This window comes from Balaenoptera physalus, assembly GCF_965194825.1.
Source record: "Balaenoptera physalus genome assembly, chromosome: 7".
Taxonomy (NCBI): Eukaryota; Metazoa; Chordata; class Mammalia; order Artiodactyla; family Balaenopteridae; genus Balaenoptera; species Balaenoptera physalus.
In genome coordinates this window covers 50,684,538-50,703,235 of record NC_138886.1, presented here as the reverse complement: position 1 = coordinate 50,703,235, position 18,698 = coordinate 50,684,538, and the positions used below count along the sequence as shown (strand labels likewise).

General features: G+C 41.1%; 2 protein-coding genes and 1 long non-coding RNA gene across 6 annotated transcripts in view; 2 read left to right on the top strand and 1 right to left on the bottom strand.

The window, feature by feature from the left end:
- The window catches only part of PIP5K1B (phosphatidylinositol-4-phosphate 5-kinase type 1 beta), a 330,783-nt gene that overhangs the window by 57,557 nt on the left and 254,528 nt on the right, over positions 1-18,698 (top strand). The gene's annotated exons all lie outside the window — the stretch shown is intronic.
- Positions 1-18,698, bottom strand: part of LOC309665021 — a 201,621-nt gene that overhangs the window by 175,403 nt on the left and 7,520 nt on the right. The window lies entirely within an intron of this gene.
- PABIR1 (PP2A Aalpha (PPP2R1A) and B55A (PPP2R2A) interacting phosphatase regulator 1) lies at positions 15,729-18,371 on the top strand. Its single transcript, XM_082471089.1, has one exon. It carries the CDS (start codon positions 15,856-15,858, stop codon positions 16,723-16,725), a length of 870 nt encoding a protein of 289 aa, XP_082327215.1. The 5' UTR covers positions 15,729-15,855; the 3' UTR covers positions 16,726-18,371.

The following is an 18,698-nucleotide window of genomic DNA, read 5'->3' as shown; positions in this document are numbered from 1 at the left end:
CCATGGAAGAAATGAAAAACTTATCAGAAGATGCTTTCTGAATTCAAAGTGCAAGGTCCAGTTGGCCTCAGTAAATTCTTCCAACATTCAGGGATATTGATGATATTAAGTAGGGTGACCATATAATTTATTAAAGGGAGTGTTACTTGGGACAAGTGATGTAAACTGGAGCTTTCCCATGTAAACCTGGATGAATGTTCACGTTACTGTTACAGCTTTTTCTAAGCAAAGAGCAAAAGGCAAACTTCCAAGTTTTTTTTTATTCCAAAATGATCTTTATATCAGAACTTCACAAAGAGAGTGTGTGTGAACATGTACGTGTGTATGCTCACACACACCGAAGATCAATCTGGCTTATGAATATCGATGCAAAACCCTTCAATAAAATACCATCAAATAGAAGTTAGCAGTACATTAAATAAATACATGGTCAGGTGGGGTACATCACAGGAATGTGAGCTTGGTTCAGTATTGGAGAAGCTGGGCTCCATATTAGACCAAAAACAGAGAAATCTATATTGTCATCTTAACAGGTGCCAAAAATGCTTTGCTAAAATTCAACATCCAATGATATATTGATTGTGGCAATGGTTATGTGACTATATACATTCGTCACAACTCACTGAACCATATTCTTTATAAAGGTGAATTTTATTGCATGTAAATTATATGTCAATAAACTTAACTTCATAAGAATAAATAAAATCAGTCTTTGGTAACAGAAAAAATATCCAACACACATTCTGGATTATAAAGAAAAAATTTAAACTTAGTAAAATTAGAATAAGTAGGATTTGTTACTTTTGTTGCTTTATTTTAAATACCGCATAGTCTCATGACAAAACAGCATCATATTTTGTGAAACACAAGAAGCATTCCCGTTTAAGTCAAATGCATGATAAGAATGCTCATTTTCATTGAAATTATAAACCTGACTCAGAAAGTACCAGCCAGGAGACAAGAGAAAGTAGTAATAGATATAAACATTGAAGTGGAACTTATTATTTGTAGATATTTGAAGTACGTACCTAGAAAGAAGAGAATCAACTGGAAAATTATTAAAAACAGTAAGAGAAGTCAGTAAGACACATGGCTAGTTATACTGGTACTGGTAGGGACAGAAGTGGGAAGAAAAGGAAAAACTGTATGCATCCATCATCCACTAGGGAGAGGTTTCAAAGGTATCACCCACCATCATTCACATGTTCCTGACATGCACCAGGCCCCAGGTCAAGCACTGCAGGGTATCCCTTTAACCCCTAAGACATGGCTGCTGTCCTCTTAGCCTGTGGCCAGAGACTAGGTTGAGTATAAAGAAAAATGACAAAGGATATTGTTGAAGGAGGGGTCATCACGCAGCAGAACAGGAATGACAGTCCTGGGGAAAGAGGGCTGAGACTATAAAATAAGGAGAGAAAAGAATGGGTTTTCAGAGGTCATGAGCTGGTGCCTCAGAGCCTAAACCAGCCTTTATACCCTTTCGATCAGGCCCACCTAGTGTGTTAGCTTTTTAATTTTTTTTTTAATTTAACATCTACAAATTGTGAGAATCCATGGTTTTGAAAATCTGAATGTTCAGCCTCTCTTGAAAAATTAGAAGCTTCAGCATTGAATGACACCCTTTTCTGCAAAGGGCAACAGTTGGCTGGAATTGCACAGTGGCTGTCTGTCTCCTTTAGATGCCCCCCAGCTCTCCAGTCTGCTGAGTGCAAATGCTCTTTCTTGTAGTGCTGTCACTCCTCTGTCTGCCTGCCCTTGGAAGCATTTCAGTTGTTGATAATAAGCTGAAGCGAGATACTGGGCACACGTGTAGACAGTTGACTTAGTCACGCTATTGGGAAAAGTGGTGGAAGCATTTGAAGAAATTAAATATTTTCTTCATTAAATGCACAATTTCTTCAAACCCAATAATACATCCCTAGTTCCCTCATCTTATTTTTAAAATTGAAACATTATATACATTTTTTTTGTTTTGTTTTGTTTTGTTTTAATTTTTATTTATTTATTTATGGCAGTGTTGGGTCTTCGTTTCTGTGCGAGGGCTTTCTCTAGTTGCAGCAAGTGGGGGCCACTCTTCATCGCGGGGCGCGGCCTCTCATTATCGCGGCCTCTCTTGTTGCGGAGGAGAGGCTCCAGACGCACAGGCTCCGTAATTGTGGCTCACGGGCTTAGTTGCTCCGCGTCATGTGGGATCTTCCCAGACCAGGGCTTGAACCCATGTCCCCTGCATTGGCAAGCAGATTCTCAACCACTGCGCCACCAGGGAAGCCCTATATACATTTTTTAAAAATTCTTTATTTTATTTTTGGCTGCATTGGGTCTTCGTTGCTATGTATGGGGTTTCTCTAATTTTGGCGAGTGGGGGCCACTCTTCCTTGTGGTGTGCAGGCTTCTCATTGCAGTGTCTCATTGCAGTGGCTTCTCTTGTTGCGGAGCATGAGCTCTAGGCACACGGGCTTCAGTAGTTGTGGCACGTGGGCTCAGTAGTTGTAGCTCACGGGCTCTAGAGTGCAGGCTCAGCAGCTGTGGCACACGGGCCCAGTTGCTCCGCTGCATGTGGGATCTTCCCAGACCAGGACTCGAACCCGTGTCCCCTGCACTAGCAGGTGGACTCCCAACCACTGCGCCACCAGGGAAGCCTAGGCTGTGGTTTTTTTCTAGCTTATAGTCTATATCCGGCTTCCAGAACTGCCAGGTATAATAAAAGCACTAGCATTAATTGCACTTTCCCTTCATTTTTGCTGAAGAAAAGTGGAAGTTTTCATGTTGTCAGTGATGGAGTAGATCAAATGTAAGCAGCCCTCTGAAACTGTAACTAGCTATTATTGATGAAGAAAAGAGCAATGTAATTCCCCCAGATTTGACTTCTCTAAAGCTAAAGGTTATTTTTATAGACTTTAAATAAATATTTATAACCTGTTGCTTGTGCCCCCAATTCCATTTCCTCCATGCACTCCAGGACTTTCTGTCCCAATTATCTTTCCTTTCGTATCATTAGTATTTCTCTTACCACTAGTCACTTCTCAGGAAAGAAAAAAGTTTAAGAAAATCCTATCCTTAAGAACCCTTCCATGACCCGTCATGGTGATGTTTTATTGCTTGCTTTCCTCTGAGTCTATGCGGAAGCACCTGGCACCCCGTCAGAACTTGAAAAATGTTTTCTCAGTTTGAATCAACCACATTTTTCAGAACATAGTCTACTGGCTTCCTCCAGTTTCTTACCACCCACCTAAGGTGCAGCTCCTCCCAATCTGATTTCTTCCTGCACACTCCCTCCCTCTGTTTCTATCTCCCTCCCTCTGCCTCTCCCTAAGATCCCCAGGTATCTCCCAGATATCATCCTCCCTCCCTGCAAACAAAACCAAATCCACAGTCCTCATATTCTTCAGCATTTCTGCCACATTTGACAAGTGTCATTTTATTTTTTTATTTTATTTTATTATTTTTTAAGTTTTTCCCTTTTTATTCTTTTCAATCTTTCTGGTTAAAAGGAGGAATTCTCATTTTGTTGAAAGTATATTTTCAACACCTCTCAATCCCTTAATAATTACCTTTACTTCCTCCCTTCCCTTCTTTCTTCCTTCCCTCCTTTCTTCCTCTTTTTCTTTTCTTAAACAAAAAAAAGAGCAAGCCCTGGGCTCAAAACGTTAGCCAAGCAACAGAATCTGGCTCTAATTTAGTCACGGTCTTTTTTTTTATTTCATTGTACTTATTTTTACAGTTTCCTTCTAATTACTGCAGGTAATAATATACTTTCCTTCTTAAAAATAAATATGAAAATGTCTTTTATGTGAAAAAATCAAGCTCAAGAAAAAGAAGTAATTGATGGTACAGGTGGTGATTAAATATGGAGGAATAATCACTGAGAACCGACAAGTGTCATTTTAAATCACTGTTTGCTGCTGGTATCTCCAGTGTGATTGGCAGAGCCTCCAACTTCATTTCAGCTCTTCTCCCCTCCTTCGGTAAGGCCTGCTGCAGGCAAAAAGCCTCTTTCTCGGCCTTTGGCCATCTTGCTGAGGTCCTGTCCTCTTCAGGTCAAAACAGGGATAGGAAGGAGTCCAGATCACAGAAAAACAAAAATTCTCGCTTGAAGGTTTCACTCAGCTAGTGTTATTGGAAGATGGCTTCTCATGCTCCAAATTGGGCAGGTTAGAATAGACTCCCTTGGGATCCTTTTTGCAAGAATTCTTCATAGACTTTCTGTTATTCCCCTCAATCAGCTGAAAGCAATCTCCTCATCTTCTAAAATGTTAATATTTTAAGTACTTGTGAGCAGTAGAGATGCTTTTCACTCCAGGAGTTTCCAACCTTCGGAGGCACATCAGATTCACTTGGAGAATATTTTTTTTTTAATAAAAATGGCAATACCAGGTCCCGGGCCTATTGAGTGAGAATCTCTGTATCTGGGCTCTGTTGTGTTTGTTTTAAAAATTCCACAGATGATTCTGATGCTCACTTAAGGCTGAGGATATGAGAACTAGCTTATTGTATGGTTAATAATGTGCTGCTTACGTCCTTCCTGGATTCTCAACTTCCCTGGGGTCTTTTTCATCTTTATAATACCCTCTACAGAGCCTTCATTGTAACAGATTTTGAGTGTTTTGTGGTTTGAAGGACTTTGAAATGTCAGAGTTCTAGCAGAGAAGCTTTGTCACCAGTATTTGTTCAGTCTCCAAACTGAACTGCATGTACATTCGGCACTCAATAAATATTGCAGGAAGAGCTGGCTAGGTGGTTGGTGCCTAGGAAAGAGAAGTGAGGCAACAGTCTGGTTAAATAAGATGTACTGGTTATGGTTCCAGGATGTGTTTTGAGAAATCTCATGTCTGGCTGTGTTCTAAGGGTTTCATGCGTATTACCTCAATTAATGTTCACAACAATCATTTGATAGAGGGACTATTATCCTCATTTTTCGATGAGGAAACTGAGTGTCAAGGAGGGGAAATAACTTGACCCCCAAGCCACGCATGTGTAAGTTACACAGTCAAGATTTAAACCCAGGTTCTCTGACTTCAGAGCGCGATGTCTTAAATACTGTGTTGTAGTGCTTTCCATTCAAAGGGAGTAGAGCTTTAGAGCAATTTGGGCAGATACTAGGGTTAGCCACTTCCTTCCTCCCTCCCACCCTCCTTCCTTCTTTTCAGTCTGTCTTCCTCTCTGTAGCCTGTCTGTCTGCTCTTGTGATGAGATTATTTCCGAAAATTCATCCTGGCAGCACTTACGCAAATTGGGTAGGATTGGAGCCATCCTCACATGCCCAAGACTCATTGAAGCTATTGTAGTTGGGGGCAGACAGAATGCTTTAGTAATAGAGGCAGAAAGAAAGGGGAGGCTATCAGAGGTTAAGCAAGTAAAATTGAAGAGATTTAGTGATGGTTTAGATGGAAAACATGAAGGGGTGGAGAGATCTAGAATCTGTGTAATTTGCTGTGGCTGTCTGGAGAGATTATTGTGTAATTCATTCTCAAGAGAAGTAGTGGATTTGGGGTAAGGAGAAGTGAGCTTGTTCACAGACAAGTTTGAAGGACCTGTGAAAAGTAGAGTGGAATTGTCTAGTAGGTAGTTATATACTACAGTCTAGAGATAGGTCAGCCCTGCTTAGGGACATGAATCTGAGAGACATCAGCACATTGGTCATAGTTGAAACCATGGAAGTGGATGCTGTTGTTTAGAGAAAGAGTAGAAAGAGAAAGGGGAACCCAGAGAGCAAACATGAGGAAGCAATTTCTATGACTTTAATAAAGCATCTTGCCTCTGTCCTGGATGCCTTTTTGACCTTGAAGAAATCACTGGCTCTCTCTGAGCCTAATTCCTTGCTGATAAAGGTTAGTGTAGGTGATTTCTAAAGCTCCTTTCAGAGCTGACATTCTGTGGTTCTAACACTTTGCATTAGTTTTCGGGACTGCTTTGGGGCAAGTAGGGCATTTATTAATTGCTGAATTTTGTAACCTCGCTAGTATCTGTAAGCCCATGCAATCACATGGAACCCTCATCTGTCTTTCTGATAAGCAGAATGATTATCCTGTACATGTCAAGCCCACCAGCATTCTTTCAAAATAGCCTGGAGCACCATGAACATGGTAGGTTTGAGGAATCCCCCTGTGTTTCATGAGCTGTGAGCCTCTGAAGCCAGACCCCTGGGCTTAAATTCCTCTACACCTTAACTGGTTATGTCATCTCAGGCACCTACGTTAACCTCTCTGTTCCTCCTTTCCCTCATCTATAAAATGAGGATCATAATCCTAGAAATGGTGTAGGGATTAAATGAGTTCATATACACACAGTACTTAGAAGGGTACCTGGCACATATGCCCTCAGTAAATGTAAGCTACTATTGTATGATGATGATGATAATGATGACGACATTGTCTGGTAAAAGTGTCATAACCGTAAGGGCTGAAGAAGTCTCCTCTCTTAGACTTCCAGTTTTCAAATGGAGAGTGAAGAAAAATCTGTACCACTTCCTAATAAGTGGAACTTTCAGATGATAGAACTCCATGGGTGGTAAAAATTCATCTCCTACCAACAAATTGAGCTGCAGGTGAAAAACGCATACAGATGCTGAATTATGTGGTTGCATTCAGTTTATAAATTAGGGAGTATGAGATAGGAGGAAATAGAGTACCCCTCCATAATACATATTAGCTTAAAGTATAACTGGGTGAAAGGAAAAGAACAAATTAGAAACTGCCCTCTTTCTCAGTCCTAGGATTCACGTTCTTCAAGCGTCTTAGAGGTTAGGTGACTCTTGGCTATGCAGCTGTCATCCTCTAAAGCCAAAAACATTTCCCTAAAGCATGTAGTTTATGAATCTTTAGGTCTGGGGCAGCAGCTTCAAACTTCTTCAGATCTTTTGACCTGATCTTCAAAACATACCTACAAGGAGTCAGCTACGTGGAGGGAAGGGTGTGCACCTCTAGGAATGGTAACTCTTGAAACTTCTTGAATCTTTTAATGGTCTCTTCCCCTTTCCTCTTCCGATTTTGTCTGAGAGGGGCTGGGTTCATCTTGTTTATCAGGCTCAGCCAAATATGTGTCTGTGCAGTTCATTATATGCCAGGAAAGACAGTAGCACGACAGCAGGAATTCAAAACAGGGTTTAAAATGAATAAACGAGAATAAGCCTCTGGGATTAGTCCCAGTTGAAAAGTTCAGCGCGATCAGGGAGGGTAGCTGCTGCTGTTGGGGACAGACAAATGACTTGCTGCGGGGAATAGGATTCACTGATCTAGCCACATTTTTAGTTCCTGATGGCCTCTCCACCCTGTGGGGTCCATCTCTTCTCAGGCAGACTCAGAGAGTGAAATTCTTAGAAATGTGGTTTTTCTTATTTCTCCTTCTTAGAAATTGTCCACCTAATTGCAGATGAACTTTTCAGTTCATACTTCTTAGACCACAGAAACTGTGTGTCTCTAAAAATTACTAATGGTCTTAGGGAAGAAGGCGGGGAGAGAACTTTATTTCACAGAATCAAACTAAAAGCAAGAAAACAAAGGAAGCTTTTTGATGTGAGTAGCGGAAGAGTAGGCAGGGTCATTCTGCGATCATAGCACTAAGTATTTTCATTGAGAGAAGCCTGTTTGCATAGGGCCTTTACCATTTGCAAGGCCTATTATGGGACATAGATTGTTTGATCTTTACAACAAAGAGGTTGTGTCCCCACTTCATAAATGAGAAAAGCAAGCCCAGAGAAGTTGACAGACTTGTCCAAGGTCACTGTGCTGGAAGTATGATTGTCTGACTCCAGGTTTGGTACCTTTTTTTTTTTTTTTTGCTATAGTCCTACTGGCACTAATATGTTGAGCCCTTTTAGAAGTTTCCCAGACACCCAACTGGAAGGCCCAAGTATATCATCCAACTAGATTTGCAGCTTTTGCATGTTTTAAAGTTAACTTTATACATTATCCGTAAAGACATCAATTCTTTTTTCTTGCTTGCCAGATGGGTTAATCTTTTAGGGGAAGATAGCAGACAGGTAGAGAGGAACATGAAAACAGTAAAGGACAACAATCATAACCTTGGTTTATGGCCTAGGAGAAGTTTAATGCCAAAGAGAAGTCACTAAAAAATGGGTACTGCCTAAAATGTATAAAATTGGCGAGGATCAAAAAATGATACCAACTCATTGTTCTACTTTATTCGAAGGACTTAAAGTAGAGAGTGGGGGCTGGATGGCTACTTTTAATATCTTCCCTGATATTCTCCCTTGAAAAAAATAGAACAAAATAACTACAATTCACATATATTTGTTTGCTTGAACTTTGGTGAGGACCTAGGCTGTTTAAGGTTCCTCTATCAGGCCTCTGAGGCCCCCTTTCTGCCTTTTTACTTCTTCCCTATAAAGATTGTAGCTCCATGCAAATGGCGTGATGGCTTTTAGCAGTTATCGAAAATGAAAGGTGAGGGGGTCAAAAGCCCCTTACTAAGCTTGTGCTTTGATCTTCTAATCCTTGCTGCTGCTTTAAAGTTTTAAGGATTAGATTAAGCAACCTCGAGGGTAGATGCTAGGAAGAGTCTCTGTACTTACTGGCTCTCAGTAAGTGTACAGTAAATGGTTGATAACAGTTTCTGAGATCATCTACTATTTTTCTTTCATTATGATAACAAAATAAGTTCCTTGCGGCCAAAGTCGCGTCCTCAAGCACAATTCTCATTCCTTCCATATGTAATAACAGCCCCCACTGAGTTCCTCTGATGTTACTTTAACTCTGTTTCATTTCATGAATTATGCTTAGGAGGATATTGCAGAACTGACTGAACAGAATACACGGATTGCAGTTGAGAAAGTCAAAGGCTATGAAATGGGCTTCATTTCCTCTTTCATGCCTTCTTAGAAATAAGTAACTTTCAGGGCTCTTTGGGAACAGGGCCAAGGAGAACCGATGGTTCTGTTGGTGATCTGTAACTGGCCTCAGACAAGTGTCCAGTGTTTGTGTGGGGCTCCTGGAGGCTATTGGTGTTTAGGGCCCCAGGGAAAGGCAGCTTGAAGGGTGTATGTGTGTGTTTCTGTCTCCTTTCTTTGTCCTGTCAAGGCCAACTAGCTATTCTTCCACTGATTATGTTGTGTGTCAGAGAGATTTGGAAGCTTAGCGTTCCAGTTTAGAGTTAGACTCGTGGTTAGCGTTTGAACAAAATATCTTCATCCCGACTAAAGTATATTCTTATTCTGTTTTGTCCTCCATTTACATTCCAAGTTCCCATTCTGTTTTTCTCTATATCGATAACATTTTGAGGACTAACTTGATACATAATAAAGTGTATACATTTTAAGTACTTATTTAATAATTTTTTACATATGTTGATGCCTGTGTCAACAGCACCCAGAACAGGATATGGAACATTTCCTTGTGTCCCTCCCAGTTAGTAGTCCCGAGGGTAACCACTATTTTGGCTGCTACCTCCATCGATTGCTTTTGGCTGTTCTTGAACCTCATAAAAAGGGAGTCAAAGAGTATGCACTCTTATGTGTTTGATTTCTTTCATTCAACATTGTACTGTAACTCATCCATCTTGTTGAGTAAAGAATTCCATTGTATAATGTGTTCACCGTTTTTAACTGTTCTGTTCATGGACATTTGGGTTGTTTCCAGTTTGGGGCTATTATGAATAATAATGCAAGGAACATTCTTGTACATAGCTTTCAGTAGACATAAGTACTCATTTCTCTTGGATATATACCCCTAAGTGGAATTTCTTAATCATAGAACATGCATATATTTTCTTTTAGTAGGTAGTATAATGTACTGCCAAACATTTTCCCTAAGTTGTTGTACCAGTTAACACTCCTGAGCTCCTATGCTTTGAAAGTACACTTTTCCTCTGCAATATTTTTATTCTAGATAGGTGATATTAGTTAATGTGGGATATGAAGACATTTTCCACCTTATCTCAGATTATACATGTACACATATTTTTGTATTTCACATTCATTCAATATGGATTCAGAGGTGGATATTTGCCGTTTTATATGCTTGGGGGTTTAATAGTCAAAAATTGCTCCTAGATGTTTATAGAACTCCTATTTGCTGTAGCCCCAAACTGGAAACTGTGCAAACTTCCACTAGTGTTTGAATGGATAAATAAATTGTGGTATATTTAAAGGGTAGAATACTATACAGCAACATTATGTTGAATCTCAAAAATAAAATGTTGAGTTAAAAAAAATTGCTCCTAGGAATTAAAAGGAAACTACCTGTTAGTTTGAAAAAATAAAATATTAATCACAATAAAGTTTAATGAGTAGATGTTTGACTTTATGACTTACTCCTAAGTGTGGTATTTAATTCATACCCAGAGTGAAACCAGAAGGGTGAATTGACTTAGGGAAGATCTAGATCCTGCTGCTATTATTTTTGCAACAGGCTGAATTGCATTTTATGGCTGTTCTTTTCTTTCATTATCTTTTATTCCTTTGAGATGAAGCAGTAACTCAATATAGTAAACACTGCTTAGAATCCTCAGCACTGAGCATTTTAACTCTGTCAAGTGTGTATAAGCAGATGGTTTAAAAAGAATGGAAACTTAGGACATTAACGTCTTGGTTCACATAATGGTTTGTTCGGGTAGCCTACCTGCATGGGCTGGAGGGCACTGGAACTAATAATGATATTCTCAATATGAGAAAAGGAATTGTCAGTGTAAGGAGCACTTAGAATCAGTCTAGAAAAGCCTATTAGGCTTTTCTGGACTTTCAAATACCAGAGTTCTCTTCCCTTTTGGACAGAGCTACGTTAGTCCATTCATTCATTCATCATTCACTTGCACAATGACTCAACAACTGCTTACTGAGTGCTATGTGCCAGGCCCTGTTCTAGATACTAGGCTTATAGCAAGGAACAAAGCAAAGGCCTTGCCCTCATGGAGCTTGCCTTCTTGAGGATGAGGCAAGAAAACAATGTATACATATTGTCATGTGGTGCTCTGGAGGAAAATGAAAACAGAGTGAGGGGGATGGGAGTGTAGACTTGGTGTTGGGAACTGTTGTTGCTTTTTACAAGGAAAGGTCATTCGCGCAGAGAGCTGAAGGGATGGAACAATTTGACGTCCACTGGAGGAAGAGTAAGCTAAGTGGAGGGGGAGGATGCCGAAGCATAGCAAGGAGGCCTCTGCAGTTGGAGGAAGGCAGTGACTGGGGAGAGCTGTTGGAGGTGGGTAGGCAGAGGGATGGCAGGGACCCAGATAGAGCTCTATAGGTCATTGTAATGACCTCAGCTTGTTACCCCCCTGAGTGGGAATCCACCAAAGGGTTTTGAATAGGGAAGTGACTCTTCAAGTCTTATTTTTAAGGATGACCTTGAACATAGGGTGGAGAATTGACGGTAGAGACAAGGGTAGAAACAGGGAAATGAGTGAAGATCTCTAATAGGTGTATGTTTGATTTTGCAGTTATCACCATCTCTGTGCTTTATTAGTAAAGATAATTATTGTGTTTATCCACACATGGATGAACAGTGTTGGCACATTTGAGGCATACTATTGATAGAAATAATTTAGTAATATGCAAATGAGCAATATGCTATGGATATTATAAAATAAGCTCTATAGTTAATACTTTTTTCCTATTTATCCAATATTGATTTTCTTCCAGAAGCTCTTCCTCTCTCCTGTTTTTATTCAGTACTGTTGTACCATTCTTGCAGCTGCTCATGCTTGAACTTCAGTTGTTTGTGACTCCCCTCTGTTCATCCTCCGTACATCCAGGCAGTCAGGTTCTGGGTTGTTACCTTCCGGTCTCCATATCCATCTCCTTTTTCCCAACTTTAGTTTAGACCCTCTTTTCATCTCAGAGTTAGCCATCAAATTCTCCATCTTTATTTTTTTTAATAGATCTTTGTTGGAGTATAATTGCTTCCAATACTGTGTTAGTCTCTGTCGTACAACAAAGTGAATCAGCCCCATGCACACATACATCCCCACATCCCCTCCCCCTGAGCCTCCCTCCCACCCTCCCCATCCCACCTCTCTAGGTCATTGTAAAGCACCGAGCTGATCTCCCTGTGCTATGCTGCTGCTTCCCAACTAGCTATCTATTTTATATTTGGTACTGTATATATGTCGATGCTACAATCACTTCGCCCCAGCTTCCTCCTCCCCACCCCCCACCCCCGTGTCCTCAAGTCCATCCTCTATGTCTACGTCTTTATTCCTGCCCTGCCACTAGGTTCATCAGTACCATTTTTTCTTTTTTTTTTAAGATTCCATATATAGGTGTTAGCATACAGTATTTGTTTTTCTCTTTCTGACTTACTTCACTCTGTAGGACAGACTCTAGGTCCATCCACCTCACTACAAATAGCTCAATTTCATTTCTTTTTATGGCTGAGTAATATTCCATTGTATATATGTGCCACATCTTCTTTATCCATTCAACTGTCAATGGACATTTAGGTTGGTTCCATGTCCTGGCTATTGTAAATAGTGCTGCAGTGAACATTGTGGTACAAGTCTCTTTTTGAATTATGGTTTTCTCAGGGTATATGCCCAGTAGTGGGATTGCTGGGTCATATGGTAGTTCTATTTTTAGGTTTTTAAGGAACCTCCATACTGTTCTCCATAGTGGTCGTATCAATTTACATTCTCACCAACAGTGCAGGAGGGTTCCTTTTTCACCACACTCTTTCCAGCATTTATTGTTTCTGTTTTTTGATAATGGGCATTCTGACCGGTGTGAGGTGATACCTCATTGTAGTTTTGATTTGCATTTCTCTAATAATTAGTGATGTTGAGCATCTTTTCATGTGCCTCTTGGCCATCTGTATGTCTTCTTTGGTGAAATGTCCATTTAGGTCTTCCACCCATTTTTTAATTGAATTGTTTGTTTTTTTGATATTGAGCTCCATGAGCTGTTTGTATATTTTGGAGATTAATCCTTTGTCCCTTGTTTCATGGGGAAAGCAGCAAAAAGAATATAGGTTTTCAAGTGAGATCTTGATTCATATTGGTTCCAATCTTTGTTCTTCCATGTAGCTATAGGGCCTTTTGCAATTTTTGAACCTCACTTGTCCCTTTATAAGATGAGCATAACAGTATCTGCTTTATAGGATTACACTGAGAATTAAGTGGAACTATAGAGTGTTTAAAGGGCCTGGCAGCATTGGGCACTTAGAAAATGTTGGTTCTTTCCACCTTCCATTCTTCCACTTCCCTCTATCTAAAATCCATCCACCTGGCAGGCCCTAAAGCATAGCTCTCATTGTGTCATTCCTCTTGTCAACGGCTTCCTATTGCCCCACATGTTAAATACAGGCACTTTTGTTTGGCATTCAGAGCTCCAATTCTCTGACTCCAACTTTAATTTCCAACTTTTTCCCATTACCTATTCTTCTCCATGTACTTTATGTATTAGCCAAATTTGCTATTTTATACTCATGCTTCCAATTCTATATAAAATATCTGTTAAAATTCTACCTGTCCTTCAAATTCTGTCTCAAATACCACTGCACTCACAAAGGTGCAAACAATCTGGAAGTGGTTTCTCCTAGTCTGAAATGTTATTGCACGTGGAGGAGGCACCATCGTGCCCATGCTCTGGAGCCAGAAGGGCGAGGTCCCACCGCTTGCTGTCATCCTGGGCACATTACTGAATCCCTGCATCTCAGTTTCCCCTGCAAAATGGAACAATGCTACTTACTTCCTAGGGTTAGTGTGAGGATTAAATGAGATTCTACATATGATGCACCTTGAATAGTGTCTGGCACTTGGAAAATTTAAATCAGTTTCTATAATGATAGGTATGAATAATCAACATTATTTCATTATCAGGATCTGTATTCTATGGGGACTTCAAAATAAAAGCTGTTTGAGAGACAGTGGAAAGGGTATGGACTAGGATTCTCATACTGGATTCTAGTACTGGTTCCCACTACTAAACAAGCTATGTGATGCTGACTGTGCCGGCCTCTCTGGATCTTACTTTCTTCAACTGCAAAAAGGAGGCCAAACAAAAATCACTAAGCTCTCTTTCAGTTCACCTAGGCACATGGATATCTAATAGACACTTCCAACTCAAATCAACCAAAACAGAACTCTTAATTTCTACTCCTCTAAATGCACTCTTTCCCTATCTCAGTAAATGATACTGCCATCTACCCAGTTTAAGTAAAACACCTCTGAGTTGCCTTTGAATTATCTATTTCTTTCACCATCTAAATCTAATCCGTTTGCACATCCTATAGGTTCTACTTCCAAAACATATCCTGAATCCATCTACTTCTCCCCCATCGCCATTGATACAACCCTAGTCCAATAATCTCTTGTCTGTACTGTTGCCATGGTTCCTAATCCATCTTTGTGTCCACTCTTGCCCTCTTTCAGCCTGTTTTCCACAGAGCCAAAGTGATATCCAAAACATAAACCAGATAATATCACTCTCCTGCTTAAAACTCTCCAGTGGCTTTTCATCATACTTAGAATAAGAGCCAAACTCTTTTACCCTCTCATACCACTCTCCCCCTTATGCTTCAGCTGCACGGCCCTTTTTTCTTTTCTTGCCAGCTCACCACACTTACGTTTGCCTTGGGCCTTTGCACCTGCTAGTCTCTATGGTAGGAATATTCATCCCCCAGATGTCCGCAGGACTTACTTCTTGTCATTTAGATCCCAGCTCTATCTAATTGCCCCCTCCCTTCTACCAGTAGTGCTGTATCACACCACCCTATTTTATTTTTTCCTAAGGCTTACCAGTATCTGAAAAATAGCCCATGTATTTATCTCTTCCCCCACAAATAGAAAATAAATGTCTACATATTAGGACCTAATTCCTACCACATTTCCTGGCACATAGTTGGTTATGTGGGGAAAAATCTGACTGAATACACTAAAGAATAAATATAAACCGATTTTTAATGATAATGAAAGTTTATGTTACTTACGTCAGCCAAGTATTGTGTTTTTATTTTTAAAGTTCAAGGACCTATTGGTTTTCCCCTCATTAAATTCCTCATCCTAAATGAATATGATTGAGCACATATGTTTGTGCTGGAAATATGATTCTAAATAAAACAATAGTAATACAGGTTGGTTTTTTCCCTCTTTGACCTAGTTCCCAGATTTTCCCATTCTCTCCAACTCCTCTCCTACAGTACCGCCTTACTGTAAATTACCATCATCTCTGGCCCCGAGGATTGCCTCCTCTCTGGTCTTTTTCTGTAGGTTCTAATCTCCCAATAACGTTATTCCCCGGACTGCAGCCATGGACCTTTTCAGTCGCCATTATACCCATGGCTGGAAAACCTTCCGAGTTTTCATTGTTCTCAGGATCAAGGTCCACCACCTCACGTCCCGCCAGCTCACTCTCCACTCCAGGCCACACTCACTCCCTCCCTTCCTGGTTCCCGCCAGCCACCCAGCTGGCAGCCCTCGCTTCCCGCTTCCCAGGCAGTTCTACACCGCATCCTTTTGGCCTGCTTCTAGGGATCTCAGGAGATGGTCCCTTCCTCAGGGAAGGCCTCTCTGGTTAGGACGAACTCCACTCCTAATCGTACAGCCCCACATCGCCAAGGGCCTCTCTTTCAGAGCTCTAATTTTATAAATATATACTCCTGAGTATGGTGGTAACCTTATTAATGTGCGTTAAAGAAGGTTTGCGCTCACTGCTCTCTGCGGAAGGAACGTACTGACCGGTGGCCCAACCACTCCTCCCCCCTCCCCCTAGGGCTGCGGCGCAGCTATTATGCGTTAAGCGGGCGCCGCGAAGAGAGACATTGCAGGGCGCCTGCGCCAAGGGGCACGCATGCGCAGAGGGACGAGCCCGCTGACAGATTCTCGGTGGCGGTGGCGGCGGCAGCGGCCCTGGACTGCGGGGAATGGGAATCCTAGGTCTTTGAGCACCGCCCCCGCCTCCCTGCCCGCGACATGGCTCAGGAGAAGATGGAGCTGGACCTGGAGCTGCCTCCGGGCACGGTTGGGAGCCCGGCGGAGGGCGGCGGCAGCGGCGGCGGCGGCGGCGGGGGCCTCAGGAGGTCTAACAGCGCCCCCCTGATCCACGGCCTCAGTGACACTTCGCCGGTGTTCCAGGCCGAGGCGCCGAGCGCCAGGCGAAACAGCACAACGTTCCCGAACCGCCACGGCCTGCTACTACCGGCCTCCCCCGTCCGCATGCACAGCAGCCGCTTGCACCAGATCAAACAGGAGGAGGGCATGGACTTGATCAATCGAGAGACCGTCCACGAGCGCGAGGTGCAGAACGCAATGCAGATAAGCCACTCCTGGGAGGAAAGTTTCAGCCTGAGTGACAACGACGTGGAGAAATCCGCCTCCCCGAAACGCATCGATTTCATTCCGGTGTCGCCAGCGCCGTCACCCACCCGGGGAATTGGGAAGCAGTGTTTTTCACCATCCTTGCAAAGTTTTGTGAGTAGCAATGGATTGCCTCCAAGTCCTATTCCCAGCCCAACGACCCGATTTACTACCCGGAGAAGCCAGAGTCCAATTAATTGCATTAGACCAAGTGTTCTTGGACCATTGAAAAGAAAATGTGAAATGGAAACTGAATATCAGCCAAAGAGATTTTTCCAGGGCATCACCAACATGCTTTCTTCTGACGTTGCACAGCTGTCAGATCCTGGTGTGTGTGTATCTTCCGATACCCTTGATGGAAACAGCAGCAGTGCCGGATCTTCTTGTAATTCACCAGCGAAAGTCAGCACTACCACCGACTCTCCTGTGTCACCTGCCCAAGCGGCCTCTCCATTTATTCCAGTAGATGAACTTTCATCTAAGTGATTCACCCACCCATCCTGAGACTCGGTTTTGTTTTTGTCTTTGCAATGAAGAGAAAAATGAAGTTGGAACAAGCACTGAACTTTGTCGATTAATTTGAGGCTATTTCCTATTTTACCCTTTTTCCTTTTTTGGAATTTCCTGAAATGTTGGTATTCTAGAGAACTTTTATGTCAGATTCCTGCGGGTGCCCTTGAATTCAGTGTAGTAATATTTTCAGACGTTTTCCCAATAAGTGTGTTGAAGCATACATCTTTACGCTGCTAATATGTCTAAATACATATGTTATCCCTTGATTTTTTAAAATAACTGAGAGCTCTATTTATTTATGCGATTATTAAGTTCTGATGCAAATATAAATGTTGAATTAATCAGCATAGTAAACTGATGTTTTAAAATTCCCTACTTCATGCCCACACTAATTTTTAATGTTATTTTCAGTGATTGCTAATTTCTATTTGATGAAGAACAATAACTTACCTATGTACAGGTATTTTTAAAATGTTAGTTTTATCCATCCAGTGGTTGTCTGTTTTACCCAGGAATCCTTGAATATTTAATTTTCTGGGTACAGAAGTGGATGGGGGACGGTGATAAAAGAACAGAATATAAAAGTTTGCAACAAATCTTTTAAAATTAAATATATAAAAGTAAACGTATTTAAAAAACATTTTCTAATGAAATTTTAATAGTAATTCTAATAACTTGTACAAATATAACTACTATACAGAATTTCTTTTTTTTTTTTTTTTTAAACCAGAAAGTGCATTCTTTTGGGCATAATCCTAAAGTGAAATGGGACAGTGCCTTGCAGTTTTAGCCCACTGTGCATAGGCTGAGGCCAGGTTCTTTGTACCACTGCAAATTTAAAAGTTTTTCCATTGTAGAAAATGTGTGGGAAGCCCTGTTGAACTTCAGCAGAGCACCCAGGCAGATGAAACTCTCTCAATCATTAATATGCTTTAAAATACCCAATTGTGCCTCAGTGAAAACCCTTGCCAACAAGGAACCAGCGCCACTTTTGGCTGCTTTTATGCTCTGCCCATCTGTCACCTTCTTGGTTTTCCCTGGCTCAGGAAGGAAGCAGCTGTTTCCTTGCCAACAGGTCCTTCCTCTCCACCTCCCAAGAAACTAGGGCATCATCGGTTAGACAAAGGTACAGTGTGACTCAAACTTCTGACAGTAGGCAACAACAGGACCGTGGAATTGTTTCAGGAACCTCTGTGGTTAAAGCTACAGCTGGAGTTGACTGCCTGGGGGATGTCGTGTAATTCAGGGGCAGTGACTTGCCAGAGAAAATCAGGGGAGAGTCACCTAGGTAAATCATTATTTAACTTAGGTTTTGTTAAAGGTAGAATTGTGAAATGTTCTTTTCTTTGCCTTTTACAATTAAGACAAAGTATGAAAATATTTAATAACAAATTTTTTTATATTATACTTCCTTATATTTCCTGTATCTTCCTTAACTAGATAAGTAGGTAGATAGAAAGAATGGCAAACAAAAGGGGAAGGGGAAAACAATAAAAGAGAGACCAAGAAACCGAGACAAAATGTTCCGGCTCACTTTAAGTTATTGCCTACAGAGACTTTAACAATTACGTGGAATTTTTACAACTATGAGAATAAATGGAACTGGTCAACTTTTGGCAGTTGCCTCAAGAATTCAGTGCATTACATTGAGGGTAAGATTGTGTCCACAGGCTTAAAATTCTCTATTCTGGGTAATAGGGTTAATGTGCTCCAGTTCTGACCTTGTTCCTCAAATTCAAACGTATATGTCCAACTTCCTGTTGGGCACTTTGACCTGCTTCCAGAGGTACTTTAACCTCAGCATCTTCAAAACAAAATTTATTATCTCTTCATTTAACTTGTTCTTGGATTACCTAAATTGATGTCATCCTATCTAATTTCTTCAAACCATGGGAAGCATCTTTGACTTTCCCTTTTCTCTGTGTGTCACATCCAGCTCAATCACC